The sequence below is a fragment of the Delphinapterus leucas genome, chromosome 17 (assembly GCF_059928025.1).
Source record: "Delphinapterus leucas isolate spDelLeu-1000000601 "Yukka" chromosome 17, BTC_Dleu_Yukka2, whole genome shotgun sequence".
Classification (NCBI taxonomy): Eukaryota; Metazoa; Chordata; class Mammalia; order Artiodactyla; family Monodontidae; genus Delphinapterus; species Delphinapterus leucas.
This window is the reverse complement of record NC_143145.1, coordinates 74194399-74210448: the sequence shown is the minus strand read 5'-3', so window position 1 is coordinate 74210448 and position 16050 is coordinate 74194399. Positions and strand designations below refer to the sequence as shown.

Here is a 16050-nt window from a genome sequence, read left to right as displayed (position 1 = left end):
TAGTGAGGTGGATGGACCTAGAGTCTGTCATACAGGGTGAAGTAAGTCAGAGTGAGAAAAACAAATACTGTATGCTAACACATATATATGGAATCTAAGGGAAAAAAAACAGGTCATGAAGAACCTAGGGGTAAGACGGGAATAAAGACACAGACCTACTAGAGAATGGACTTGAGGATATGGGGAGGGGGAAGGGTAAGCTATGACAAAGTGAGAGAGTGGCATGGATATATATACACTACCAAATGTAAAACAGATAGCTAGTGGGAAGCAGCCACATAGCACAGGGAGATCAGCTCGGTGCTTTGTGACCACCTAGAGGGGTGGGATAGGGAGGGCAGGAGGGAGGGAGACACAAGAGGGAAGAGATATGGGAACATGTGTATATGTATAACTGATTCACTTTGTTATAAAGCAGAAACTAACACACCATTGTAAAGCAATTATACTCCAATAAAGATGTTAAAAAAAAATGAAATCAGAACTTTAAAATCTCCTCACAAAGAAAATGCTAAACCTCCATGATTTTATACGTGAATTCTACCAAACTTTCAAGTAATCAGGTGTTCCAATCTTATACAAACACTACCAGAGATGAGAAAAAGAGGAGTACTCCCCAACTTAGCCAGTAATGTTACTGTAGCATTGATATCTAAACCAGACAAGGATAGTACAGAGGAAAAGTAACAGGCCCACCTCACCCGTGAACAGAGGCAAAAATGTAAACAAAATGTTAGCAAACCAAATCTAGCAGTACAGAAAAAGATAATATATCGTGATCAAGCAGGTTTATCTCAGAATGTGAAATTTGTGAAATATATAAATATAATTTACCATATTAACATATTAAAAGGGAAAAACCTTTATGATAATTTTAATTGATACAGAAAAGTTTTCATAATATTCAACACTGACTCATTAGAAAAGATATGTGCAAATTAGGAGTTGAGTATAGAGTTAATTACCCTATACAGGGCATCATTCTTATTATAAAACATTATAGAAGGATTCCTCTGAAAACTAAGTTAAGGATATCTACAATTCTCAGGGAAATGCAAATCACAACCACAATGAGATATCACTTCACACCTGTTAGAATATCTATTATCAAAAAGACAAAAAATAACAAGTGTCAGTGAGAACGTGGAGAAAAGGGAACCCTTGTGCACTATTGGTGGGAATGTAAATTGTCACGGCCACTATGGAAGACAGTATGAAGTTTCCTCAAAAAACTAAAAATAGAACTACCGTATGACCCAGCAATTCCACTTCTGGGTATTTATCCAAAGGAAACGAAACCCTAACTTGAAAAGATTATTTGTACCCTCATTCACTGCAGCATTATTTACATTAGCCACGATAAGAAAACAACTTAGTGTCCATCAATGGATAAATGGATTTTTAAAATGTGGTGTATATATATATATATATATATATATGTGTGTGTGTGTGTATATATATATATATATATATATATATATATATATGCACAATGGAATATTATTCAGCCACAAAAAGAATGAAATTTTGCCATATGGAAAAACATGGATGGAGCTTGAGGGCATTGCTAAGTAAAATAAGTCAGACATAGGAAGACAAATACCATATGAGCTCACTTATATGTGGAATCTTAAAAACAAAAAAAATTAACAAAAAACCCCAAAACTCATAGACACAGAGAACAGACTGGTAGCTGCCAGAGGTGAGGAGTGGGGAGGGTGGGTAAAATGGGTGAGGGTGGTCAAAAGTATAAACTTCCAGTTATAAAATAAATAAGTCCAACAGGTGTAATGTACAGCATGGTGACTATAGTTAATACTGTATTGTATATTTGAAAGTTGCTAAGAGGGTATCTTGAAAGTTCTTATCAGAAGGAAAAAAACTGTAACTATGTGTGGTGACAAATGTTAACTAGATTTATTGTGGTGATCATTTCATGATATATACAACTACTGGATCATTATATTATACACCTAAAACTAATACAACATGTTAACTATGTCTCAATTTTTTAAAAAAGGAAAGAAAACTAAATCAAGCTAATCAATCAATACAGGAGCAGAGAAAAATAGGTATAGAAAATACCATGTAAATAGAAAGCATAAAATAAGATAATAAATACAATACAGCAGTACTCACAATATATTAATTAGTCTAAATGTATTGATGAAAAGTCACAGACTGTCAGATTTGATTTAAAAAACAAACCACCAACAAAATCCAGCTATATACTGTTTACAAGAAACATATCTAAGGCAAAAGGACATATGGAGTTTGGAAATAAAAAATGGAAAAAGATAAATCAGACGAATACTAACCAAAAATGGTAACAGAGCTATAGTACTGTAGAAGGCATTATTCAGGATAAAGATGGTCACTATGTTGTGATAAAAGGATAAAAAAAATTGATCAGGAGAATTTAGTAATTCTAAATGTCCATGCCCTTTAATAACATAACATCAAAATACAGAATGGAAATTTGGTAGAATTACACATTGATAAATCTATAATCAAGATAGAAGATTTCAACACACATCTCACTAACTGATAGGTCAATAAGATAGAATATCAGTAAGAACATGGAAGATTTAAAAATATAATTAAGAAATTCTATTTTGGTTATGTCTTCACTGGTCTAAAATCTTCCATGGCTCCGTATTACCTCTGGGATCATATCCAAATTCTTCCTGTAATCAAAACAGTATGGTACTGGCACAAAAACAGACATAAAGATCAATGGAACAGAAGAAAGAGTCCCAAAATAAATCCACACACTTATGGTCAATTAATCTACGACAAAGGAGGCAAGAATATACAATGGAGAAAAGACAGTCTCTTCAATAAGCGGTGCTGGGAAAACTGGACAGTTACATGCAAAAGAATGAAATTAGAACAGTTTCTTACACCATATACAAAATTAAACTCAAAATGGATTAAAGACCTAAATGTAAGACTGGAAACCATGAAACTCACAGAAGAAAACATAGGCAGAACACTCTTTGACATAAATTGTAGCAATATTTTTTTGGATCTGTCTCCTAAAGCAAAGGAAATAAAAGGAAAAATAAACAAATGGGACCTAATTAGACTTAAAAGCTTTTGCACTGCAAAGGAAATCATTGACAAAACAAAAAGACAACCCACTGAATGGGAGAAAATATTTGCTAATGATATGACTGATAAGGGATTAATATCCAAAATATATAAACATGGTAGAAAATATTTGCAAACGAAGCAACTGACAAAGGATTAATCCCCAAACTTTACAAGCAGCTCATGCAGCTCAATATTAAAAAAAACAAACAGTCCAATCCAAAAATGGGCAGAATACCTAAATGGACATTTCTCCAAAGAAGATATACAGATTGCCAACAAACACATGAAAGGATGCTCAACATCACTAATCATTAGAGAAGTGCAAATCAAAACTACAATGAGGTATCACCTCACACCTGTCAGAATGGACATCATCAAAAAATCTACAAATAATAAATGCTGGAGAGGGTGTAGAGAAAAGGGAACTCTTTTGTACTGTTTGTTGCAATGTAAATTGATACAGCCACTATGGAGAACAGTATGGAGGTTCCTTAAAAAACTAAAAATAGAACTACCATACGACCCAGCAATCCCACTATTGGGCATATACCCTGAGAAAACCATAATTCAAAAAGAGTCATGTGCCACAGTGTTCACTGCAGCTCTATTTTCAATAGCCAGGTCACAGAAGCAACCTAAGTGTCCATCGACAGATGAATGGATAAAGAAGATGTGGCACATATATACAATGGAATATTACTCAGCCATAAAAAGAAACGAAATTGACTTATTTGTAGTGAGGTGGATGGACCTAGAGTCTGTCATACAGAGTAAAGTAAGTCAGAAAGAGAAAAACAAATACCGTATGGTAACATATATATATGGAATCTAAAAAAAAAGAAAAAAAAGAAAAAAAAGAAAATGGTTCTGAAGAACCTAGGGGCAGGACAGGAATAAAGACACTGATGTAAAGAATGGACTTGAGGACACGGGGAGGGGGAAGGGTAAGCTGGGACGAAGTGAGAGAGTGGCATGGACATATATACACTACCAAATGTAAAACAGATAGCTAGTGGGAAGCAGCCGCATAGCACAGGGAGATCAGCTCAGTGCTTTGTGACCACCTAGAGGGGTGGGATAGGGAGGGTGGGAGGGAGATGCAAGAGGGAGGAGATATGGGGATATATGTATACGTACAGCTGATTCACTTTGTTATAAATCAGAAACTAACCATTGTAAAGCAATTATACTCCAATAAAGATGTTAAAAATTATATATATATATATATAAACAGCACATACAACTCAACATCAAAGAAAAAAAAACTCAGCCCAATTAAAAAATGGGCAGAAGACCTGAATAGACATTTTTCCAAGGAAGACATACAGATGGCCAACAGGCACATGAAAAGATACTCAACACTGTTAATCACCAAAGAAATGCAAATTAAAACCTCAGTGAGATATCACCTCACACCTGTCAGAATGGCCATCATCAAAAAGACCACAAATAACAATGTTGGAGAGGATGTGGAAAAAAGGGAACTCTTGTGCACTGTTCGTGGGAATGTAAATTGGTGCAGTCACTGTGGAAAACAGTATGGTGGTTTCTCAAAAAAGTAAAATACAACTACCATATGACCCAGCAATTCCACTCCTGATAGTATCTCCAAAAAAATGAAAACACTAATTTGAAAAAATACATGCACCCCAATGTTCAGAGCAGCATTATTTACAATTGTCAAGATATGGAAGCAAGCTAAGTGTCCATCAACAGATGAATGTATAAAGAAGATGTAATACACACACACACACAATGGAATATTACTTAGTCATAAAAAGAATGAAATGTTGCTATCTGCAACAACATGGATAGACTTGGAGGGTATTATGCTTAGTGAAATAAGTCAGACAAAGACAAATAATGTGTGCTATCACTCGCACGTGGAATCTAAAAAATAAAACAAACTAGTGATATAACAAAACGGAAACAGACTCACACACATAGAGAACAAACTAGTGGTTACCAGTAGGGAGAGGGACCAGGGGAGGGACAAGATAGGGGTATGGAATTTAGAGGTGCAAACTATTATGTATAAAATAAATAAGCTACAAGGATATATGGTACAACACAGGGAAGATGGCCAATATTTTAGAATAACCATAACTGGAGTATAACCTTTACAAACTGTGAATCACTGTGCTGTATACTTGTAACTTATATAATATTGTACATTAACTATATCTCAATTTTTAAAAAACTGAAAAAAAATCCAAATTCTTCCTCTTGATCCTAAAAGTGCTCCACATTTGGTACTGCTCTACTTATCTACCCAAGCTTATTAGCTCACTTCTTACCTAGCTTATTTCTTACAACACAAATCATCTATTCTAGACAAGCAAACTGCTAATGGACCAGAGAGAGGAAGCTCTATGGGGTAGTGCTTACGTAGCTGGGCTGGAATTAGACTGCAAAGATGCAGATCCTGGTTCTACCATTTACTAACTGCATGACTTTGGGCAATTTACTTAACCCTTATGATCTTCAGTCTTCTCATCTATAAAATGAGGATACTGGTAATATCTACCTCCTAGGCCCACTGTGAAGATTTATAAAAATAAGCACTGCCTGATACATTGTACTTGCTCCATAAATACTGGCTACATGTCTTTATTCATATCACTACCATCTACTGGAATGACCCTCTTCCTCCTCCCAACTATTCAAATTCTATGCAGGCTCAAAGGTCAAGTTATTCTTCCATAAAATCTCCACCAGTTACTCCCTTCATTATCTCCCTCTTCTACAGTACACTAGTTCTCAACCTTGTAGGGGAGGGGTAGAGAGTCACAGAGGTCTTAGAGAATCTGATGGGGAAAAAAGAAGTTCTTCTTAAGAGTTCTTCACAAACGCGTGTTTGAATAACTTATCTCCCACTCATAGAACTCTAAAACTGAGAAATAATGTTAGCCCATTTTTCAGATGAGATGATGATCCCTTGGGGAATCTGTCCCCAGGTAATCAGGACAGAAATCACCAAGACTCATTCTCAGAATGATAATTACTAAACATGCCAGCAATGTTATTATATTTTATTCTATAGGAATACCTTGTTTTATTGTGTTTTGCTCTATCGTGCTTTGCAGATTCTGTTTTTCACCAATTGAAAGGTTTGCGGCAAACCTGAGTTATCAGATGATGGCTAGCATTTTTTAGCAAGAAAGTGTTTTTAATTAAGGTATGCACACTGTTTTTTTAGACATAATGCTATTGCACATTTAATAGACTAAAGTATTATCTAAACATAACTTTTATATGCATTGGGAAACCAAAAAAATTCATGTGACTTGATTTATTGCAGTATTCACTTTATTGCAGTGGTCTAGAACCAAACCCGCAGTCTCTCCGAGGTATGCCTGTACTTTACCTTCCTTGTACTGAAATTCTCTGACTAGTTTTCTCTGAAGCAACACCAAACTACGAAACACAAAATTGCCCCAATTTTATTATTTGAGGGAGTTAACTTTGAAGCTTTCTTTAAAACTTTTCTGTAATTATAATAAACAAAGAACATCATCAGTTCTAGGTCTCAGGCCAGAAAAGATACAAATAAAGCCAATCCACCATAATCTTTCATTCCCAGACATGACTTTATAAATATAAATATTTTTAAATATAGCTTCTATCGGGGCTTCCCTGGTGGCGCAGTGGTTGAGAGTCTGCCTGACGATGCAGGGGACACGGGTTCGTGCCCTGGTCTGGGAAGATCCCATATGCCGCGGAGCCGCTGGGCCCATGAGCCATGGCCGCTGAGCCTACGCGTCTGGAGCCTGTGCTCTGCAACGGGAGAGGCCACAGCAGTGAGAGGCCCGCGTGCCGCAAAAAAAAAAAAAAAAAAATCTATCTTCTGACCTACAAGAATTTTTCCACAACAACTAACAAATAGTAAAATAATCTATACTCTTTTCATTCTCTACCCTTTCTTCCAATTCTCAAAGAAGTTTAACGGTAAGCAAGAAAAAAAGAAAAAGGAAAAGCATCATGAATAACCTACAAAACACAATAATCAACCTCCACGTTATTAAAAACCGATTAGCACATCTGTAGTCACAGTCTCCTTGTGCACACAGGAAGCTGTTTCACTATGTGGAGTCATACAACCAGCCTAGGAAATGAGATAAATGACTCAGGAAGAGGGGGAGGTCTGTAAATGGATACATCAGTCAAAAGCTTTAATCAAAAACCAGGAGAGAAAGCACTTTACAAGAAAGTAATATTGGAGTATCTGAAGAGCATAACTTTTTTACAAAAGAAAAGGATCATACAGATGAATCGTAAAGGCCACCTAGTCAAAATCCTTCATTTTCCAGATGAAAAAACTGAAGCCTGAGACCTAAACCATGGACTCCTTTGAAATCCACAGGCTTTCCAGAGAAGGGAATCTAGGAACCACCATAAGAAGGCCGCTTCCTCCCCAGCTGAAATTCACACTATCTTGTATAATGAGGCAATTGAAATAAATACTGGAAAATGCCAGGAACATTATTTATACATTCTAAATAATAACTCCTACTTAGGCCTTAGGGGAGAGTACACACACAAGCAACTGGATCTTCTGGATTACCAAATGCCCAGGGAGCTGGCTTAGACTGCAGTGCACTCTTGGGATGCTGACAAGGATGCAGTCACACACCTACTTGCCACTCAGAGATCGTTTCCTTTGCTGTCTTCCTTTGGCAAGTAAAAAGACCTAGAAAAAGAAAAGTGTACGCTACAGAATTTACCATATATAGAGTCATGCTTTTTAGGTTTTCCACCTGTTGTTTTCATTTTTCACAGACATGTTCTAAAAAGTAATGGGTTAATAATGTTTAGAAACAATTTTTGGTTAAGAGGGCCAAGAATTAATGTTTATTTGGCATAGGGGTAACTTCCCTGCACATTCTTTTTTTTAAAATAAATTTATTTATTTATGGCTGTGTCGGGTCTTCACGGCTTTCTCTACTTGCAGAGAGCGGGGGCTACCCTACATTGCGGTGCGCCGGCTTCTCATTGCCGTGGCTTCTCGTGTTACAGAGTATGGGCTCTAGGCATGCGGGCTTCAGTAGCGCACAGGCTCAGTAGTTGTGGTGCACAGCCTTAGCTGCTCTGTGGCATGTAGGATCTTCCCGGACCAGGGCTCGAACCTGTGTCCCCTGCCTTGGCAGGCAGATTCTCAACCACTGAGCCACCAGGAGAGCCCCCTGCTCATTCCTGATATTGCTCATGTGGGAAATTTAGAACATTTTTTTTTTTTTAGAAGAACATTTTGATTGGCAGATCGGTATATGTTCACACATGGTCTATAACTGCGAAGACAAATTGAAAGCCGTGTGGTGATGCAGTTGCTTTCTTTAGGGGAAAGGCATTCAGGACTCGGTTGCCTAATTGGGAGTAAATCTACTTTCAAGTCATTTACAAAAACTGTTCAGATTTTATCGACTTAAGAAAAACACAAAAAAAGATTTCTTACTCATTGCAATTTTACTTTTGTAAGTTAAAACAGAATAGAAAATGATCATTTAATAAATGGATCTAAATTTTTCTGTTATTGGACTCTAAGTACAAATATCCGTAAAATTCTGGACCTTCGGCTTTCCTCTGTATATCACTTTCATTTTTATATTGAACTCTAAATCTAAAGCCAATTTCATTCCCTTGGGATTTGGTGATGAAGTCTCAGGAATGAAAAACATCAGCCAGTGCCGCTTGCTCAACTCACAGGTGATTAAGATTTTGGCAAGGGCTCCCCTGGTGGCACAGTGGTTGAGAGTCTGCCTGCCAATGCAGGGGACACGGGTTCGTGCCCCGGTCTGGGAAGATCTCACACACATGCTGCAGGGCGGAGTGCTCTGCAACTGGAGAGGCCACGGCAGGGAGAGAGGCCCGTGTACCGCAAAAAAAAAAAAAAAGATTTTGGCAAACGCCGTTTTCTGAAGTGCAACCATTGTGTATTTTACAGAGAACAAAACAACTTACGTCAGTTCTAAAATGCTACCATCATTTTTTTTGCCCTCAAATCCAAAGTTCCTTCTAGGCAAATGTACAATGTTCAATCTGCTTCTCCACTAACCGCACAAAACCTTAGCGCTGCATCTTTTTCCTTTTTAAAACGAAATAATAGATTTTGTGTATGGGTTTCTGACTAAAACTGAAGTACATGAATACACAGATTTTTATCTATGATTAAGAAATTTTCAAAATTAAATTTTCACTTCAAGTACTTCCAAGTTAAATTATAAATCAGTTAAAAATGAACCATGTGGAAATAATGTAAGTGTTTTAAGGGTCCTTTTCTATTATTTTATCAAATTACTGGAACATTGGATTTCCTAGACAAAAATACTCAAATTAACTATGTTCACAGCAGGATTAAAGAATGGTCGAATCAACCCTAATGATTTCCTTTACCAAAAAGGGGCAACTGAGAAATGTTTAGAAAGTAAATCTAAGTTAATCAAAAGAATGAAGAAAGAAATTGCTTACAAAAATGTTTAACTGACCAAACTAGTTGTGTTTTGAGGGAACCTGAAAGGTAGTACTTTCACATGTTTAACCATCTTGCCCACGATTGGGGGGAGGGGAATCTCCCTATAGGTTACATTGCTACAAAAACATAATTGTTGCTTTTTCTGTCCTGTCCCTCATTTTTGCCTTTCTTGAGAAAACTTCTTAAGGCTCTAGAAAGTAGCTAAGATGGAAAATCGGAGTGGGTAAGAAATATCTGGAAAAGAAGCATAAGCAGAAGTGTCATCCCACGTGAGTAGTTTGGGGCCAGATCACAAACATCCAAGCCCAAGAACAAGGTAGAGAAGGGAGTTTTTGAGGAGAAGAGTGATTTGGCCAGATCTGTGGAAGATAAATCCTCTAGAACGAAGTAAGGAAACTCTCAGGATGCTCCAGGGATAGGTCCCCAGGTATCAGTCAAGGTCCTGGCAGAAAACAGGTAGCAGTCAGGCTGGGTAATTTAAGATCAACAAAGGCAATACTACAAGGATGTAGACATGGCTTAAGGAAATTCACAAAGGATAGGACTACAATGGCAAAAGCCATAACCACTCCGAGGCCTGCAAGAACCAGGGGAATAATTAGAGTAGCTGGGAGAGGGTGGCTGCATGGAGAAAGCTGCCTGATTGTAGCTATGGCCTTTTAGAGGAACCAGCCAACCCACAGTAATAACCACAGAGGGCTAGGGACAAACATGCCCTCACCTCTCCCTCTTCACATCCTCTGATCTTCTGTCACTGCCTCCTCTGGCTGCATGCAGCTGGAAGCCAGGGGCAGGAGCAGGGTGGAGAGAGTACCAGAAGAAGTAGATAGAAGAGTCCCAGTCTAGGGGTGAGGTCACAGTAGTGGGAATGAGAAAGGAACAATACAGAGACAAATTTAATAGGACTTTTAGACCAACTGAATTTAGAGATGGGAAGAGAAAAGCCAAGGATGACATCATAGGTTCAAGCCTTGCTAGACTAGAATGGATGATTACATCAACTGAGCCTGTTTTTACTAACTGTTGTATTCCCAACGCCCAGCGCAGTGCCTTGGCCATGAAAAACCTTCTATAAACATTTGTTGGAGGGGAGAAAAGGTGGATGGATGATGGAAGAAGCAAATTTTCAGGAAGATGATGTGTTATGTAGTCTTAGACACACTGAGTTTAGAGTATGGTAGAAGAGCCCAGCAGGTGGTTGGAGATTTGAGTCCAGTGCTCTGAAAAGGAAAGGGAGAAAGATGTACCTCTAAGATTCATCTGCACAGAAGTGGCAGCTGACGCAATGAGAGTGGATGAAATGGCATAGAGAGCAGGTATAAAGAGAAAAGAAGTGGGGTCTGATGACCAAACTGGGGATCTATCTGCAATATGGGACAAAGGAAGAAAGACAAAGGGAAAAACCAACAAAAGGAAACGACAATATTTACAACCCTTTGCCGTACTGTTATAGTATATTCACATATATCTGCACATCCCTGGTAAGCTCTCTTTTTTCTTAACACTGCACAATCTTGCCCAACATAAAGATGATACAAATGCAAGCTGGAGACTGCCACATACCTATCTGCCTCAATAAGGTATTTTTTAAAGCCCCCAAATCCCGGTCTTACTAGTTTTGCTCACCTTGAATCTAACAGCCATCATTAATCCCTTTTTAATTTAGAAATGAGGCTTATTCTTTCAAGCAATCATGTACTGAATACCTATTATGTATCCAGCACTATACTCAGCAAAGTGGAAGTAAAAATCAGTCTCTGGTCATCAAGGAAATTAAAATCGACTTGGATTATAAAGAAACACTTGAGCATAAAACAATTAAAGTCCGGTTAAGAGCTGACCTATATGATTCGAACCAAATAGCATTTTATCCAGTGAGAATTCCATTCAACGCCTATCGACATCTGCTCTTTCTTTTCCCTAACTCAGAAGATTGACAAAGGAGCTAAATTCTACACAGCTGTACTTCCTATTTAAGGCCCAACCATGCCATATTGTAAATTTCTCTTAACCTTTCTTTCTACACAGCTGTACTTCCTATTTAAGGCCCAACCATGCCATACTGTAAATTCCTCTTAACCTTTCTTTCTTCCCCACTGTTCCATAAGGTCTCGTTAATCTTTGTATCTAGTGTCTCAAACATAGTAGTCATTCAAATGTTTGTTAAATGAATGAATGAATCAGAAGCTAAGCCAAGCCCAGAACAGCCATATCAGTGTCCTTAACACTCTCCTATGGCAAATCCCAAATGCTTTAAGGGTCAAGGAAGTTACCTAACATGACCTTTGACCTGGCCTTGGCCCCATGGGATGACTGGTATTAAAAACTTGGTGTTGAGCATTAAGACAAAGGCTCAGAAAAACCCCAGCAAATCTTAAAATGCTTTTAGAAAAGAGGAAGAAAGAATATTAGAGCCCAATTCCTGAGGCATAAAATGTGCTCACTAAATGTTTGATGAGTGAATGAACAAAGGAGAGCTGAGGAAAGCCAATGAGCTCAAGAAGAGACCAAACTCAGGGGGGCAGGTGTGATAGGTGGGGCTGTATCTAAAGCCCTCTCTAGCTGACACTCAACTGAATCTATTTCCTAACTAACGGCTATTATGTCCATTTCTATGGATTAATTCTCCAGCTAACCCCTTCTTCACTAATCCCAACTTCCCATTAAAGGAAAACAAATCCTATAAACCACACAATCATCAGTGCCTCCTACACTGGACTGTACATATTCATCACCTCGATATTTTGTTAAAATGAAGGTTTTGACTCATTACATCTGGGGTGAGGCCAGAGATTCTGCATCTCTAACGAGTTCCCAGGTGATGCTACACTGCTGGTCGACAGACCACACTTTTCCAGCATGAAGAGCCTAGAAGACATTGCAGATAATATGTATGTAGTCTTAAAATCACAGTTAAGATAACTCCTGCTCCCACACTTCCTAGTTGTAAAATCTTAGACAAGTCATTTTACTGAGCCTGCCTTTGGAATATGGTGCTTACTAGGTACCAGGAACTAATGCTTCAAATTTATCAACTTATGAATAGGACTTAAGTTAAACAACCTGTCCATTGTGGATACAATAAACCCAGATCTTATTCTAGGAGTTTGATTCAAGAACCTGGTGCTTAATCACTGTATAAGATTGCCTTTTCAGCATAGCTCCCAGAGCCATTATGAAGATTAAATAATAATTGGTACTTAGCTCACATTTACTGAGCACTCATAGGCTCCAGACCTCTGTGTAAGCTCCCTTGGGAGCATATTAACTCATTTATCTTCATGGCAGCCCTAAGAGGCAGGTACTATTAGTATCCTCATCGTACAGGTTTTAAAATAGGCCCAAAGAAGTTAAACAGCTTAAGGTCAAACACTGGTGCAGTCAAGGTCGGAATCCAGGCAGTCTCACGGCAGAGCCCGGCGCTCTTTTGCCACAAGCCAGCAGAGGATGCGGCCCAGGGTTCCGGGGACCAGATATCAGCTCACCCACTCAGGGCGGTCTAACTGCCAGGTCCGCTCACTCCCAAAACAAACCAAGCCCTCGTCTACACGTAGCTTTACGTACATCTGTGGGAAGTGTCTTTCTCGGCCCACAACCCGGACCCCCATGAACAAGTCAGGGCTCTGGAGAAAAATAATTTGTCAGGTCCTAAGAAGAGCTGATTGGCTAAACATCTTGAGAGCTGACTTACACTTAAACTGTAACACAGTTGCTCCGGGACCCCCTTAATCTGCGGCCCCCAAAACATGCACCGCAGGCTGGGCTCCGCGCGCCTACTCCGCCTACATCCGGTCTCGAGCCCAAGGGCCGCCTCTAATCCCATTTGCTCTCCAACACCGCCCTCTGCCGGCCTTCCCTTGGGTCGCCGGCATTGTGAGTCCCTTCCGGGTGTCCCGGAAGCGGAGTTTTCTCTTCCGGGACGAGCGTCTGAGCGACCGCACGTGGTAGTAGCGCCGGGGCTTGAACCTAGCTGGCAGAGAAGTGATTGCAACTGCCTCCCAGAGAGAGGGAGCCGAGCCGGAGCCATGGAGGGTCAGAGCGTGGAGGAGCTGCTGGCAAAAGCGGAGCGGGACGAGGCAGAGAAGCTGCAGCGCATCACGGTGCACAAGGAACTGGAGCTGGAGTTCGACCTGGGTAACCTGCTGGCCTCGGACCGGAACCCTCCGACCGGGCTGCGGCACGCGGGACCCACGCAGGAGGCCGAGCTGCGGGCCCTGGCGCGGGACAACACGCAGCTGCTCATCAACCAGCTGTGGCAGCTGCCCACCGATCGTGTGGAGGAGGCGCTGGTGGCGCGGCTGCCGGAGCCCACCACTCGTCTGCCGCGCGAGAAGCCTGTGCCCCGGCCGCGGCCGCTTACACGCTGGCAGCAGTTTGCGCGCCTCAAGGGCATCCGTCCCAAGAAGAAGACCAATCTGGTGTGGGACGAGGGGAGCGGCCAGTGGCGCCGCCGCTGGGGCTACCAGCGGGCCCGCGACGACACCAAGGAATGGTTGATCGAGGTGCCCGGGAATGCCGACCCCATGGAGGACCAGTTCGCCAAGCGGATTCAGGCTAAGAAGGAACGGGTGGCCAAGAACGAGCTGAACCGGCTGCGTAACCTGGCCCGCGCGCACAAGTTGCGGCTGCCCAGCGCGGCCGGCATGCACCCTACCGGACACCAGAGTAAGGAGGAGCTTGGCCGCGCCGTGCAGGTGGCCAGGGTCTCCACCGCCTCTGTGGGGCGCTTCCAGGAGCGCCTGCCCAAGGAGAAGGCGCCCCGGGGCTCTGGAAAGAAGAGGAAGTTTCAGCCTCTTTTCGGGGACTTTGCAGCCGAGAAAAACAGCCAGTTGGAGATGCTGCGAATAATGAACAGCAAGAAGCCTCAGTTGGACGTTACGAGGGCCACCAATAAGCAGATGAGGGAGGAGGACCAGGAAGAGGCGGCTAAGAGGAGGAAAATGAGTCAGAAGGGCAAGAGAAAGGGGGGCCGACAGGGTCCCGGGGGTAAGAGGAAAGGGGGCCCGCCCAGCCAAGGAGGGAAGAGGAAAGGGGGCCCGCCCAGCCAAGGAGGGAAGAGGAAAGGGGGCTTGGGAGGCAAGATGAATTCCGGGCGGCCTGGCTTGAGTGGCAAGAGAAAAGGAGGGCAACACCAAGGAGGAAAGAGGAGGAAGTAAATTTCACCCTCGGACCTGCTTGTAAACCAAGAACTGTACTTAATGTTAAGTTCTAGGTACAGTAGGGGGATACAGAAGATGGGGCCGCTGCCTGCATCGAGCTTCAGGTTAAAGGGCTAGGCTTGCCCTCCTCTGAAGATGGTTGTAAATGTTTGATTCGACAAATTAATGCATTTCCCACAGCCAAAACTTTTGCTGGAGATTAAAGGATGTATTTAAGGACATACGAATTGGAAAGAATTTGTGGGAACTAGGAGTGAGTTCTGTTTTTAAACAGCCTTTTTTTTTTTCTCTGTCTTTAAACTTTGGATGGGGTGTAAGGGAGAGAGCTGGTCGTATTTCAGAGACTTTTAATAGATTGGTATCTGCATTATTTTGATAACAAGCTTGTGTATTTATCAAAGGAGAGGGACAGAAAGGTTACATTTTCAGAACTGTTGTAAAGGTTATTTAATAAAAGTGTCTTATGTAATGTTGCTTTTAACTTTTTGGCTACTGGTCCAAATCTTAAGTAAAGCTTGTGACCTGGATACCTGGCACAGATTACTTTCATTTACTTTCTAGAAAACATAGCAGCTAAATTACGATTTCAGTGAGACCACTTTTATTAGAAAAGCTCATCCTTCTTTTGGTATCAGATATAATATTGAAAGTGTAGTACAACTGGTGCCTCTTTCAACACTGAAAACATTAATTTGCTGTAAATGATAAATTGGGGCTTCACTAAATAATAGTAATAATCCTCATTAATCCTAATTTTATACTTAAATCTTTATCAACATTTATGTCCCCAGTTTTTTTAAAGCTTCAAGTAGGTCTGTTTGGGGAAGAGAGAAAGAAACTCACAAAGTCCTTACTTGGAACACTATCTTTTGATTCATTTGTCAAATTTACCTGAGCTGGTTTGATTAGGAGGTGAAATGTTTACAGCTATTCTGGGTCTCTTTCCCTAATTGATATCAGTAACTCATCTTCATAAAAATACATATCCTGAAAAGGATTCATAGTACATCTAGAATGGGGGGGTAGTGCTTTTTTGCTGCTGTTATAGGTCTGAGGAGCCACTCTACTCTTGCTTTTTGGTCTGACAATTGATAGGAAATTAAAATTGAGATCGTTTGTCTCTCATTTTTTCACTGTTGTCTCATCTTTGTTACTTTTAGAAATTGCTATGAAAGAAAAGATTAATTCAGATTTCATAATAGGTTACTAAAACACAGATGTTCAGTTGTTACTGTCTTAAAATACTTTGTGATAAAGTTAACTCTGCCATCATTGATCATTGTTTCCACTGGGACCTGGAAACTTGGAGCTGCTAAACCCTGGCCC

The 16050-nt window shown here is 40.5% G+C and overlaps 2 protein-coding genes across 4 annotated transcripts in view; one reads left to right on the top strand and one right to left on the bottom strand.

Moving 5' to 3' along the window:
- Positions 1–16050, bottom strand: part of LOC111185582 (uncharacterized) — a 180450-nt gene that overhangs the window by 72406 nt on the left and 91994 nt on the right. The gene's annotated exons all lie outside the window — the stretch shown is intronic.
- Positions 13490–15251, top strand: RRS1 (regulator of ribosome synthesis 1). The gene has a single exon (XM_022595273.3). It carries the CDS (start codon positions 13591–13593, stop codon positions 14719–14721), a length of 1131 nt encoding a protein of 376 aa, XP_022450981.1. The 5' UTR covers positions 13490–13590; the 3' UTR covers positions 14722–15251.

Coding starts and splice junctions, on each gene's coding strand:
- RRS1 (XM_022595273.3), top strand. CDS start 13,591: ATGGAGGGTCAGAGCGTGGAGGAGCTGCTGGCAAAAGCGGAGCGGGAC.